This window comes from Rattus norvegicus, chromosome 6 (assembly GCF_036323735.1).
Source record: "Rattus norvegicus strain BN/NHsdMcwi chromosome 6, GRCr8, whole genome shotgun sequence".
NCBI lineage: Eukaryota > Metazoa > Chordata > Mammalia > Rodentia > Muridae > Rattus > Rattus norvegicus.
In genome coordinates, this window is record NC_086024.1 from 20,354,675 (window position 1) to 20,369,498 (window position 14,824).

At 41.8% G+C, this 14,824-nt stretch overlaps 2 protein-coding genes across 4 annotated transcripts in view; one reads left to right on the top strand and one right to left on the bottom strand.

Moving 5' to 3' along the window:
* Sos1 (SOS Ras/Rac guanine nucleotide exchange factor 1) overlaps positions 1-8,676 on the top strand; it is a 77,234-nt gene extending 68,558 nt beyond the window's left edge. Inside the window, exons 21-22 of the mRNA NM_001100716.1 lie at positions 4,886-5,004; positions 6,140-8,676. Coding sequence (NP_001094186.1) covers positions 4,886-5,004; positions 6,140-6,631 — 611 coding nt within the window. The 3' untranslated portion in view covers positions 6,632-8,676. The remainder of the gene's footprint in view (positions 1-4,885; positions 5,005-6,139) is intronic.
* The window catches only part of Arhgef33 (Rho guanine nucleotide exchange factor 33), a 166,238-nt gene that overhangs the window by 50,944 nt on the left and 100,470 nt on the right, over positions 1-14,824 (bottom strand). The window lies entirely within an intron of this gene.

Below are 14,824 nucleotides of genomic sequence, written 5' to 3' on the forward strand. Positions count from 1 at the left end.
CAGCCACACATTCATTTTATCTGAATATAAGGTATACCATCCCCACTAAATTCTGCGGTGGCTTCTGTTTTCCAGTTCATACGATTCCAGCTCTTAGATCACCCTTCCTCAGGCTCACTGTAGTGTCCTGATCACATGTCGTTCTTGGTGATACTAAGAAGAGCGTGGCCAGACAAGTCCTAGTGACTGCTCTGTCATCCCAGTTCAACCGCAGTGTGAGAGCAATGTTTGTTTGCAAATGTCTAATAGCCACATTAGAGAAAGCAAACATAACTTAGAGTCCTTTCTTTAACCAATATGTAAAAAAGGACTTCAGTGTGAAAGCATAGAACACTTCACGGGGCACATTCCTCTTTAAGGACTTACAATCCAGTGTGCGTTCTCTATTTATGGCACATCTTAATTCACACAAGCGCAAGGACGTTTAGCGGTTAGAAGGTTACTAACTGACTCTCTACAAAGCACCATCCACTCTTAAGTATTTCATGAGGAGCTTTGCAGCTCTCCTAACAAAACATCACACAAATGTTTATTGTTAGATCAATCAAATCAACTTTAATCCTCTGGCGATTGTCTCCACATGTTCTTCCCATTGGCTTCCCAGCTGATCAAACTCCACTCAAGGACTTGATCAGGGGCAGCATCAGGGGCAGCATAGCCTCATCATTGAGCAAAAGCTAAAAAGGACCAACCTTTGCTTTGGGAATCCTGCTTTATCATCCAAGTCTGCTCACAACTTTCCTGTTCTTGATAAAACACTTTCTATGTGCCCTGTGGGACTTGAGGCTTCTTTTAACCTAAAGAAAACAACTAAAAATGTATAAGCTTTTGCAGATGTATTTTGAGATTTGTCCCCGAATCCTGTGTAATTGTTTCTATGACATGCACACATGCATTTGCACTCAGTACAAAGTGTGTCTTATCTCTGCACTACAGAAAGTGTATTTGTATTGAGCATTCCCTTGGCTTTGCTTGTGACTAAGGAGCATGGAAGTCATACTATATACACAGTGAGCTGGTGCATATGTTTTTGATAAGTTCATCTGTAGCCTATTTATTTAGAGGTACCCCCTGCTTTGAACCAACAGATCTATAGTTGTGGGGTTGCTTTCTTTCAGTTGCTCCTCACTGGGCTGTCTATCTGAGCACCTCTGAAGCCATGTTTCCCCGTCGGAAAGGGTTGCTGTAACTGCGGCCTGCAGTCCTCTAGCACGAAGGCAGCCCATTACTTATGTTCCAAAAGGCTAGCATTGACTAGAATTAATATATTAGTTGTAATGTTCTCGAGGCTTAGCTTTATAGAAGTATACTATTTACTTTTTAAAAATAAAAATAAAACTCGAGGGGCTGGACAGCTGGCTCGTGGCTTAAGAGTATTTACTGCTATTGCAAGCAGACCTGGATTTGGTTCCCAGTACCCAGAAGGCAGCTCACAGTCCCTGAACTCCAGTCCCAAGAGACCAGGTGCCCTTTTCTGGCCTCTGTAGGCTCCAGCATGCACATGACTTGCACACACAATTAAATAAATAAAAACAGAAGTGAGGAATATGCAAGTAGGTTAGTGCTTAAGCAACATACTGAGTCTCTCATGATCTCCACTGCAGCTCCTCAGAAGGGCTGAAAGGAAATCAGGACACCAGCTTCATATCATTCAGAGTTCAAACATGAGTTCTACTCCACTTACTAGTGTTGCTAAATTGCTACTTATTTATACATATAAAAAGGAAGTACTGTGATAAAATACTGGCTTATGAAGGCAACCAAGTTAACAAAAGCGTGCCATAAGGCTGACTGAATTTGGAATGTAGTTACCCTCCTCTTGACCAAGTAAACTGAAAAAAAAAAAGTCCCAAATTAAATGAGTTATTGCATGTTGTGTAAAAACAAGTAAGAGGGAAGTCTTAATTTTAAAATAATCAGCTCAGCGCCCTAGTGTGAGAAGTATTTTAGCTGCTTGGGTAGTTGTGTTCTGTGTGTTGGTAGTGAAGAAGTGGACCGATGGCGATTCAGAACCGCCGAGCTGTTCTCGTGTTCTCTCTCAAGTCTCTCAGTTTAGTGCAGCGGCTGTCAGCCTGTGTGTCGCAGCCCCTTTGGCAAACATCTCCAAAGATATTTATATTACAATTCACAACAGGAGGAAAATTACAGATAGGAAGTAGCAATGAAAATAACTTTATGGTTGGAGGTCACCACAGTGTGATAAACTGTATTAAAGGGTCACAACATTAAGAGGATTGAGAACCACTGTTTTGATGTTTCTGTGCTTTTTTTTTTAATTTTTTTTCTTTAAAGAAAAAAATTAAGACTTAATTTAATTAAAGACAATTTTTCTTAAAAGAATATTTTGTAAATTAGGCATTCCAAATTTATCTAGGAATTTCCTCAATACAATTTAAGGGCCAAATACACTGAAATCTTTAAGTGATTATGAGTAGGGAAGCTTTTTAAACATTCAGAGCTCTCAGTGCTTTGTGACAGTGTCATGTTCTTAGAACATGTTTTCAAAGGAATCTGATAATAACTGTATGACTCTCCCTTTAGCCTTTGGCAAACGATTTGAGTCTATTTTAAATTCTTCACTGCATTGGGTTTTGTAGTTTACACTGCCTTCTGAGGCAGGTTTGCTGGCTGCGCAGGCCAACGTGCTTACCACCAAGCATGAAAGCCTAAATTCAAACCCTGGACTCCTCATGGTGGAAAACTGACTGCTGCACGTGTGTCCTGTCCTCTGACGTCATCACACATCCTGTGGCAATGGGCACAGTCAACACACACACATAGACAAATGTGAAAATCTGCCAGTGTTATAGCATCACATCATTTTCTAATGAATGCTTTCACTTATGATATTAAGAAGTAAGAAAAACTTCAAAAATCCCAATACGATATTAACTCCTTTTTTTTTCCTTCTCAAACGCATTAATGAGCTTTATCTAAAGATGATTACGATATTCTTTAAAACTAACATGGTGTCGTCTTACATACTTTTTATGGGTCAGTTGAGAATATCAGTGGGAGAAAACAACTTTTTCCTGTTTCCTTTCCAGGAAAAGTGGCGATGCCGTCTTTACCCAGGTTACACTACCCCGTGCCCAAGTCAGCACACCTGATTTAAACCTGATTCCTGCTCTGGCTTGAGAGCAGATGGAGGGCACCTTCCCCGCTGAGCCTCCCTGCACTGTCTTTTGACCATAAACAGTTGCCTTGCATTTATATGCTTACTTCTCATGCTTTTTCCTCTTAAAAGAACTCACTTCTCTTTTCCAACTACACAATTCTCAATATACTTCATTCTCAACTTTAAAAGAGAAGCAAGCAGCTTGCACCGTCTAAATTACAAAGTGCACTTAGCCTCCTGACAGCAGAGAGCAGGTAAATACCTGCATTAACTTGCTAAGGACCACCTTATAAGTAGTTACAAGTTCTAAATATTTAGATAAAATCAAGTGCTGGTGTACTTACTTGCTTTAGCCCTAAACTAACAACTCACTATAAATCCTACTATTTTTAATGTTTTAAGCAAATCAATGGCATTACTCTTTGTACAAAAGATTTCAAAATATATCCATTAAAAAAACATCAGTTACAACCTAAATTAATTGTATATATTTTCCTAAAAAATAGGTGACCAAAATGTTGGTCTGAGGAGTGGGCAGTGTTTGCTCTGAGAGCCTGAGGATCTGACTGTGGATCTCCCAGATCCACAGAAAACCTGGCATGATGTCACATGCCTGTGAACACAGCACTGCAAGGCTGTGAGAGCCATGATGTGGCAGACCAGTCTCAGGGCCTCACTTGCCAGGCAGCTGAGCCAAAAATGTGGGTTACAGATTCAGTGAGAAAACCCATCCCAAAAAATAAAGTGGACAGTAAGAGGAAGACACTCAACATTGACCTCTGGCCTACACACACACACACACACACACACACACACACACACACACACACAACCACGTTGGCCATTTGGATATAAGTGCACAGAACACTCCTCACGCTCCCTACTGTTATATTAATAGTGGGATTAGAATGCTTAAAGGAATTAAGAAAGCCTGCCAAGTACATTTTTAATGTCTTATAGTTTATAAACTAATGGTAGCAAAGTTGTCTCTCAGAGCGTAAGTATTCGGGCCTGCGTTGTGCTTTCATTCTTGTGCCTTCACCACTGAATGACTCCTCTCTGCATCCCATCACCTTGGTCTTACACAGGATCACTAGATTTTAGAAAGTTCCTGTTCTCACTGTCAGAGCACCCCTGCCCTGTGACATTCTAAATGGTTTTCTATGTAGACATTCTAAACAGCTTTGGATTAGATGTGATGATTCTGATCTTGTTTACATGCTAAGGGCGTCTGGACCCAAGCAAACTGTGAATAGGCTTCAGGAAGCAGCAGATTCTCTCCTTTGTGTTATATAAGAGAGATAGCCCTGCCAAGATCAGAGACTATCCCTAGAAACTATCTAGTCTGGGCACGGTACCCTGGGAACAATATAAAACTAAAGGAAAAAAAAAAAAGACCATTTCAAAGATTTTTTTCAAATTACCTTTCCAACAGAAATCTGAACATTAACCCAATTAAAAATTCCAACTATAGATTAACAATGGTAGTACTATTTTGTTCAAAAAGTGCAAAAAGAAACAAAAATCCCCTCCAAAAAACCATTATTTTAGGCAGCTTTTTCTTTTAAAAAAAGATTGTTAAGAAATTTCTGCATGGTTTTATAGCAGTTTATTTTAATGAATGGAATAGTATTGGGTATTGGTTTATTAAACTGCTTTTGATAGTTCAGCACGTTTCTTTAGTCAGTACCATTTCCATCTAAGTCCTTTCAAGAGTAATAAATGGAAGTTCCATAATTTTTTTCTCTTTTAAATTAACCCTTACAGGATCTGCTTCAGTCTCATCTATAAGTTTATCCAAGGGCACCGAGGAAGTGCCTGTCCCTCCTCCTGTCCCCCCTCGAAGACGACCAGAGTCTGCCCCAGCGGAATCCTCCCCATCCAAGGTAAAGCCAAGCACCGGTTATGTAGATGTGGCTGTGTCAGCTGTTACTGTCAGTTCTCCCTCTTGCTGGAATAGGCTAGTGTCTCAGAGCACTTAGGTTTAACAGTTCAAATATTAAGTATAAATTTATCATGCAAGATGTTTATGTCTTTTCTTATAAAGGCAGTTTGGGCATGCATGCAAACCCCTATAAGTTTTTAAAGCTATGAGCATTACCAAGAGAAAAAAAACCAAGTCTTATCTATCAGGTGGTGAACAGTAACTTGGCTTAGTGTGGTTCTTTATATTTTGCTTGTGAACCTCGTCTTCAACAGCTGAGCCATCTCTTCAGCCTTCGTGCAGTTCTTTTAAAATGACCCGAATGTGTGTGCGCGTGTGGGGGAGGTGTGGGGGAGTTGTAGGGGTGTGTGTGCGCGTGTGGGGGAGGTGGGGGTGTGTGTGCACTTGGGGGGAAGGTGTGGGGGTGTATGTGCGCGTGTGTGAAGGAATATGATAAATGCATCTGTACTGAGTATCTGCTGAAAGTTACTCTCTGATCTGAGCCAGATAGGGAGAGATTTCAATTTTAGGTTAGATTTTAATTTAGATCCTAAAGACATATAGTAATGAGACTTCCTGCCTGTTTAAATTTCCCCCTTTTATTGTTTATTTTGCAAGTTATTCAATAATTCTATTTGGTCTTAAGCAACCTAGAGAACAGAAGCAGCAGGATAAGTCAAGGCCTGTAGATTTCATGAAACATTAATACTTTTAAAACATTTAATTAATTAATACATTTAAAACTTAACAGGGCTATAGTAGTTTGTTTGCCTAATATGGACACTGCCTTCAATCTTTAGCACTGCAAAAAAGAAATGGATAGTTTGTGCTAAACTAGAATTTAGTGCATTGTGTGATAGGCAGTCAGTAGTAACCAACAAACTTTTGGCTAATCTTGACAAAATTAGTTTCTTTTTTCCCCTGCGTGTGGACAGACCATCTTGATTAACATATTTGGTAAAAGTCCACATTCTGTACCGTACATTCTGCCAGTAGCATGTCTGAAAACTCCAAATTAACAAACTCCAAATTAACTTACTATATTTATGGTGCTCTTCAAAAGAAATTAACATGTTCTGTTCTTTTTCGTTTGTTAGATTATGTCTAAGCACTTGGATAGCCCCCCAGCGATTCCTCCTAGGCAGCCCACATCGAAAGCCTATTCACCACGATACTCAATATCAGATCGGACCTCTATATCAGATCCTCCCGAGAGCCCTCCCTTGTTACCACCACGAGAACCTGTGAGGACACCCGATGTTTTCTCAAGCTCGCCATTACATCTCCAACCTCCCCCGTTGGGCAAAAAGAGTGACCATGGCAATGCCTTCTTCCCAAACAGCCCATCCCCCTTTACACCGCCACCTCCTCAAACCCCGTCTCCTCACGGCACGAGAAGGCATCTGCCATCACCACCACTGACACAGGAAGTGGACCTCCATTCCATTGCTGGGCCTCCCGTTCCTCCACGGCAAAGCACTTCTCAACTTATCCCCAAACTCCCTCCAAAAACTTACAAAAGGGAGCACACACACCCATCCATGCACAGAGATGGACCGCCACTGCTGGAGAATGCCCATTCTTCCTGAGTTCCTCTAAACTGGGACCCAGTTCCCAACCCAAATCCATTGCTGGCAATGGATGCACTGAACATGCCAGCACTGAGGAGTTACAAGGAGAACTCCAAACACTAACGACTCTACTTCAACATGTAGTAAGACAATGATTTTAACCTACACGTAACTATGAGGTGAGATGGTATTCCAGCTTAGAGGGTGAGACTGATCTAGAGGAGCTGGACGTCTGACTGCACCTGGACACCACGGGGAGGGGGGGACTTTCCTGGCCAATAGGCAGGAGCCCTCCTCATTGTGAAGGGATGGAAAACGGTCTCGTGTCCAACAGGCCCATATGTTGACAGTCTTTGTAATTCAAAATATTATGCACTTTTAAAAACTCTTAAACAGGGATCTCCTCCTCCTTTGTTTTCCTTTGCTTTACTCTTCTGCTTTAGAATGTTTTCATACAAGTCATTCAGAGGACTGTGAGAAAGGCTGTGGTGCCTGGCCTTGTGGGAACCAAGGCCCAGCACTGTACCGCAGTCCTGTTTACAGATTACTACAGTGAACCGAGTGGGTACCGAGGCTTCACCAAAGAGGTACTTGTTGTTATTGTTATTGTTTTAAGAATAATTATGCCAATTTTAGGAACATTCCCTACCTACCCCTACTCACAAATAAAATGTGGTGGTGTTGCCTTCAAACAAAAACTTTGACGTCATGAACATGATCGAAGAGGAACTTGTTAAAGCGTAACTGTCAAGTATGCTATCCACACTTAGGAGACTGTTAATCTCTGCTAGACTCGTCCCCAGCCCCTCTGTCCCTCAGACGTTTACTGGTAATATCTGTCCTGGCTTGTGGCTGTCCCTCTAACTGTCCACAGAAACGCAGGCACCCAATGTGAGCAGGAACACGCTGGGCTCCTGACACCTTCTGTGTTTCACTAATAGTTGAACAGTTAGCATACCTAGAATTACCTTGCATCGCCTAAATCATGTGTATATAGTGAATGTTATATAATATACCTGACAGGTCTGTTTTTATTTAATTGAATAAAGATAAACTACTTTGTTTGGCTGGCATATATTAAATTATTATATGGAGAAAATGGTTGCTTCTTCTTTCTTGGGGTTGAAAAGCAGACAAACACTAAGCATGAAGCACGTGTGGTACGCCTGGGTGCCTGGGTCTTACAGAGTTACTCAAGCTGGAGTTTGGCGCGAAGGGAAATACTGGCTTAAAATGGGATCTTTTAGGCAGAGCCTTGCAGCTTTCTAAGTTTCTTGACAACCACGCATATTCGCTAAGATATGTACTGAACATTCTTCTTTGCTTAAGACCTTTGGTTCCATCAGAGCGCCTCCTTAGAGCATCTCCCTGCATCATTAATACCCCATCATGGTTCATGAAGCCTCGTACTGCTCTTCTCAGTCCAACAGATACTGTGACTAAAATGCATGCAACTTGAAGAGAAAACATTTCCTTATCTCCACTGTGTCTGAACTGCAGTGCTCCATCCTTAGTCAGCGTCAGTGTGCGCATGTGTCCTCAGGAATGCCTCGGCATCTCAGTAACTCTTAACAACCGCTGCACCATGCTGGCAGCTCAGTGCTCATTGGCACAGTAAATGTCCGTCTTGGCAGTGCGGCTTCTGTCTTCTAAGGTCAGAAGGATACCCATTGCGTCATCATGAGGCTAGAGCTGATTCACTCTCACTCAGCTACAGTATCCATTTTTCTCTTTGTAAAATGTCTCCTTTTTAAAAAAGAGTCCTCAAAAGTTAATTTTAAACCCCTTCTTAGATGAAAAGTGTCCATTTGGCCACTCATTGAACAAATGACCATTCATTGAACAAAAACAGCTAAGCATACTTATTAATGTAAAACTTATGATGTAATGCACATCCCCAAACCTCCCATGACTTTTTCGATCAGCCTAACTGTCCCTAGAATTTCCTATGGCTTATTGATCACTGTTTGATCATCCTGCCCTTACCTCAAATGAGAATCTAAGGAAAGCAGCGTTAGAAACCCATTCAGTGTCTCTGAGGGTCTCTGCAGCAAGCGCCTCCTTCAACAAGGTGACGGCCCCTCCAGCCTGAGCCAACAAAGGAAGGAGAGCGCAGATTTAATTAGATTTCTCCCAACGGGAACCATTCTCTACCACTGTTCCCAGAAGACCATTCCACCATTCAGCCATTTCATATGCATCATGGAGAGAGGATATTTTTATTCTCCAATATGGCATTTTGGCAAAAATATATTCTGCAGCAGTATACCAACTGATTTTAAACATTCTAATTGGATGCTCTGAGGTGGAAAGCTGTGTCTGAGTGAACCATTATCTGGCTGGCAGGTTTATCCTTAGTTGTAACTAAAATGTACTTCGGGGACGAGACGTGGCATGAGACGATGCACCATTAAGAACTGCATCTGAATTCAGGATATAGTAATGCAGCATGCAGCAAAGCTTGCTTAACTATGCCCAAATATGGGCCATTCTTCCAGAAGTCAGTGTCAGCAAACATTTTCTTATCCTTGGCTCACAAAGTAAAGGGAGTTCCTCTGGGTGGCTTAGTACCAATACAATAGAAATGCTTTTTCCCAGCTAAGCACTTTGAAACAAGGACAGAAAAGTACATGCTCCTTAATTTTTTTTTTTTTTTTTTTTGGTTCTTTTTTTCGGAGCTGGGGACCGAACCCAGGGCCTTGCGCTTCCTAGGTAAGTGCTCTACCACTGAGCTAAATCCCCAGCCCCGCTCCTTAATTTTTTAAGATAGGTTATTTATTCTTTTACTCCTTCAAATGTGTGTTTGAAGACTACAAATGACAAACATTGAAAATCTGCCTAATTGGAAATTTTGCTTAAATAAAGGATATTGGGCATCAAATTGTGAATTTAGTGAGTGACTGTTCTCCAGCTCACTGTTTTACTGGACCTAAGCTGAGCCAAGAGAATACGGAATAAACTTAGTCAGCAGAGCAGTACTAAAGTGCTATTTAAGTTGGAGGCTATGCTGTGATTCCAGACTCTTCCTTAATGCAAGCCGACAGTATTTATCATAATGACATTTTAATTAAGTTTTGCTCATGTTATCTCATTATCTTAATGGCTTAAATTAGGGATATTTGGTAGTTCTGGAAAATAAGTGGGGGTGTTGTCCCAGCTGTAGTACATGCAGAAAACTTTTCCTACCCTCTCTTCTATTCAAAACCAAGGCAACCATTTATTCCTGGTTTTCTGCTGCCGGATGGGTTTGCTCCATCTCTCGTGTCCCTGTGTACAGGTGCAGGTTCTGCGTATTGCACGTTAATCTTTACCATAAATACACATCACAAGGTTACTGTAACTTGGCTGAAAGAGAATTATGCAGTAAAATGCGAAGAAAAGCAATGACTTTATTCATTTTTTTCATTTGAAACACTACTTTTAATTTCATAGTCCCTTATACATTAGCCAATGAAATATTCTGAGTTCTAGTCTCATGATAAATCTACACGAAAAAACACTTAAGTTCTTTTATAAGTTTCATGCCTTATTTTCCATTTTGACACCATAAAGTGCATTTTCTGTCAACTGTGAGCAGATTTCCCTTTGCCTTTAATAAACACAGTGCATTAAGTAGCCAGTTGCTGAAAACTCACAAGGCAAGTTAGCTAACGGTGTGTCCCACTGGACCACCACTCAAAAGAAGCGAGATACACAGAAGATGAGGTTGTGGGGGTGTGGCTTAGAGTGCACCTGTACGACGCATGCCGTCTTCAGTCGCCTGCCAAACGTGCCTTTGATTAGGAACAGCTCTAATATTTTTTTCTTCAAATCAAGTCAGCATTTGGGGATGGGATTAGGGCAGGGGACTCGGGGGCGCAAATATCTGGTGAAAGCACCAGAGAGTTTGTCACAGTGACGTAATTTTAGTTAAGATGTGTCTATGTATATATGTGTGTTTGCCTTTGTTTAAGAGCATGGTTATTTGCTGAAATAATTGTTAAAAATGCTCTGTCAGTCTTACTTTGGTGTAAGAACAAAGTGGTCTGTACATGTAATAGTGGTCTTTGTACCTAACCATGTTCGCAGCTGACCTTTGTACCTAACCATGTTCGCTGCTGACCTTTGTACCTAACCATGTTCGCTGCTGACCTTTGAACCTAACCATGTTCGCAGCTGACCTTTGAACCTAACCATGTTCGCAGCTGATCTTTGTACTCCATGTGCAGAAATATTTGGTTTGCGTTAAAGTGAAAATAATGGCTGTTATTTTTCTGGCATTACTAAGATAAACCGAGAAATAATAAAGAAAAATGCCTTATATAGCCCACAAGTGTGTTATTTGAATAATCTTCCTTCGGGAATACTATTTCCTGTAACAGCTTAGAAGGCTAAAGCAAGTTCAGCGTCAGATCCTCTTATTTGTAGACACAGGTAAAGTTTCAGGGAGCAGTTACATTTCCACACAATGTGCTGGGCAGTGCGGCTAGCGGGTGCCGGGAGGATGGACTGTAGAAGTCCTTTTCAGTTTGGCATAAAAGAGCTCCAGGTTGTATCTAAAGAACTTTGTGAATAGAGAGTCACTCAAAGTGTACTATAAAATAAAGATATTAAAGGATTATTAGATTCAGTCCATTTATTTCAAAAGAAAGTCAAGCCAGGCCGGCCTGTACAGGCCTGTGACCCCAGCTACTCAGGAGACTGTCAGGATGTTATTCAAGGCACACCTGGGTAAGATGAGTTCAAGGCCATCCTAAAACCTGTCTTAAAATAAGACAGTAAATGGGGTTGGGAGCCACTCAGTGGTAGAGTGCTTGCTAACAGTGAAGCCCTGGTCTCATCCCCTGTACCAAAGAGAGAAGCAAACAAAGAAGCAAGGCAGTGAGGCCTAGGCAGAGGCAGAGGCAGAGGCAGAGGCAAAGGCAGAGGCAGAGGCAGAGGCAAAGGCAGAGGCAGAGGCAGAGGCAGAGGCAGTGAGAGACTCTGATTTGCTCTTCAAACATTAATTCTGAACTTTAACCCAGAGATTTGCCGTTTTGCTTTATAATCAAAAGTAAATGCTAGGTCATCAAAAAGAAGAGCCCTTAAGTCTCCAGAACAGAGCCATGAGGCCTTCTCCACATCTGAGCCTGCACTGCTGCGCCTTTGATAGACTACAGATCCAGAAAACAGCTGACGGCCATGCAAACCTTCAGGGACCTTTAGTAGCTGGTTTCATTGCCTTAACAACTGACCCAGCAATGTGAGTCACGGTGGCAGAGCAAGCAAGTGCTGAGGGCAGACCTATTTCACTTCCAGTTCCTACTGGGTGAGCGACTGGCATGCAGACATCACAATGCCTTCCACAAAGCACTTGGCACCTGGCAAATAAAAGTATAAAGAATGTGTTTGCAGTTTGCCTGATTTAGAAAACTCTGAATAGGTTGGCTGTTTGTCCTGACATCCTATGATTTGATTTAGTATGGCTTCCTATGCTATCACTACAAGATTGTTTTGAGTGACCTTAAATTATAAGCATTTGATAAGAGCCCATCTGACTATTCAGCCAATAAATACTGGTCTTTTTACAGAACTGATTTTAGAACGTAGGAATGAAGAAAAGATCCATTTCATGGGATCTACGGAGCTAGTATGAAGATGTAGACAATATTTTATAAGTACAATACTGTATATTAAAAATGTAACTACTTCTGGGCAGTGGTGATGCATGCCTTTGATCCTAGCACTTGAAAGGCAGAGGCAGGCAGATCTCTGACTTCAAGGCAGCCTGGTCTACAGAGAGAGTTCCAGGACAGCCAGGGCTACACAGAGAAACTTGTCTTGAGAAAACAAGCAAAACAAATGTAACTGCTATGAAGAGAAGAGAGGTCTGGTGACTAGAAGCATGGGATTTAAATGTGATGATTGCTTAGCCTTCATAAAGGAACACAAGACCTTCCAAGAGGTAAAATAGTGAGACATCTAGGCGGCCAAAACAAGAGCCAGTTCAGTCTGGAGGCAGGGGCGCACTTGGTATATGTGAGAGTACAGAGGTTGCTAGTGTAGGCAAGAGGTGAATATGGACAGACAGAGGTGCCATTGGGAGTTAAACCACGGCACATCACGTAGAGCTTTAAAAGTCACTGTTATCATTCTAAGGGCCTTGGGGCCATGGTTCTCAACTGTGCATCACAACTACTTTGGGTCACCTAAGATTGGTGGAAAATTCAGATTTTTATATTACGATTCATAACAAGCAAAATTACAGCTATGAAGTAGCAGTGAAAATAATTTTGTGGCTGCGAGTCACCACAACAGGACGTTAGAGGGTCGCAGCTTTGGGAAGGGTGAGAAGCACTGACCTAGAGGTTTGAGCTGAAGAATCTCAAGATCCACTGTACACTCACTGTGTATGGAGGATAAGTGAATTAAGAGCAGGAAGTGGGAGGCGAGTCCAACAGAAATAGTTGGACAAGGGCACTGGAGTGGAGGCGAGGGCCAGGGCTGAGTTAGGAATGTATTAGACGAAACCCACTTTCCTGCAGCCTGAATGTCCTATCAACAAAACACGGAACTGTCAAGGCCAACGTCAAGATTTGGGGCCAGGGCAACAAGAATGAAGATTACTATTAACTGGGGTGGAGAAGATACTGTGGAAAAGGCTTAGATACAAGTTTGAGCAGTCAAGTCAATCTACCATCTTAAGTCAAAGGGAAGCCACAAATCCAGGAAGGCTGAGAAGCCACAGACCGCGCTCTTCCATCTCTAATCAGTGTGCGACAAGGAGCCCAACTTTACTGGAAGCATTGCTGTCGGGGCTCTTGTAGAAACTCACTAATGGCAATGCTTTGTGAAAAAGTTAGCATGAACGCTAGATAATTTTATTGTCCCGTGTTATCTAAGACATTTAGTCATTCATTCTTAAGAGCTTGCAACTGTTTTTTTCTTGAATATAAAATCAAGTTTATAAGGAATACTTATCATGTGTATACATGTATTTTAAAGAGATTTATTTATTTATTATATGTAAGTACACTGTAGCTGTCTTCAGACACACCAGAAGAGGGCATCGGATCTCACTACAGATGGTTGTGAGCCACCATGTGGTTGCTGGGATTTGAACTCAGGACCTTTGGAAGAGCAGTCGGTGCTCTTAACCATTGAGCCATCTCTCCAGCCCCTACATGTATTTTAATAAAATTACAATGTGTGCTGCTTATTACATAGGAGACAAATGTAGGAATACAAAATCTCATCTAGGTAAACGTAAATGTAGCTCTGTGGATCCTATAACCCCAAATAACCCTACTCTAATGGGACCGATACAGTTCTGGGAATCTGGGGATCATGGTGTCATCACTGAGATGACATAAGAAAGAGGGGGTGGAGAAGCCGTCAGCTACCACAGAACTCCACTGAAGGAGTTTCACTAATGGTCTAGTTTCGATCTCAGGTGAGCCGAAACACTTAGAAGACGGAATAGCTCAGCAAAAGGATCCTGTAATCCACACAGCCCTCTTCCTCAGAGGATCCAGTTCTGAACGCAGAAAAATTAGCCGCTCCTTGCTTGGACTTGTATGCAGATCCCTCAGGGCTGTAAAAGTTACTTCTGGGACCTCCTGGCCTAAGACAAATCAGCATCGCTGCTGAGGTGCTTATCACACGCGTCATTTCCTGCAGACACCAGTGGTCAGAGGGCTGGAGGCCAGGCGCACAGCAACTGTCTCTCCTTGACTTTGTTCCTAGTTTTATGTCAAGTATCACACATCACTAAAGACCCCACCTCCCCTTTCAGTTTGCAGTGCCATCCTGAAAGATTATAAAATATGCCAGGAGAAAAGGGAGTGAACTATCACTCTTTTAATTGAAGTTTTTTGTTTGTTTGTTTGTTTAATATTAGTGAGAATGGCGTGGTCTATTTAACTGATTTTGAAGACGTCTGTATCTTACTACTTTTCTCATTGGCGTTTTCCTTTAAAAATGTGGAGACTGAACTGACAAAGCTGAAGTTCTACCACACGCAAAGTGGAAATGATTTATGGAGCACAAAAAGAGAAAAAGGCGTAGCCTTGCCCTTGAGAGGACTTGCCTTCTTAGTAGGAAGGTAAGACAAATATCAAGAGGTGAACTAGTCACACCACACAGGACCTCAGGAATATGAGGGCTTAACCCGGATCTACTGATCAGCACAGCAGAAGAATCCAAGCAGGGATGTGAAGAAAGCAGGACTGAGCTGGAAAGTGCATGGCTACT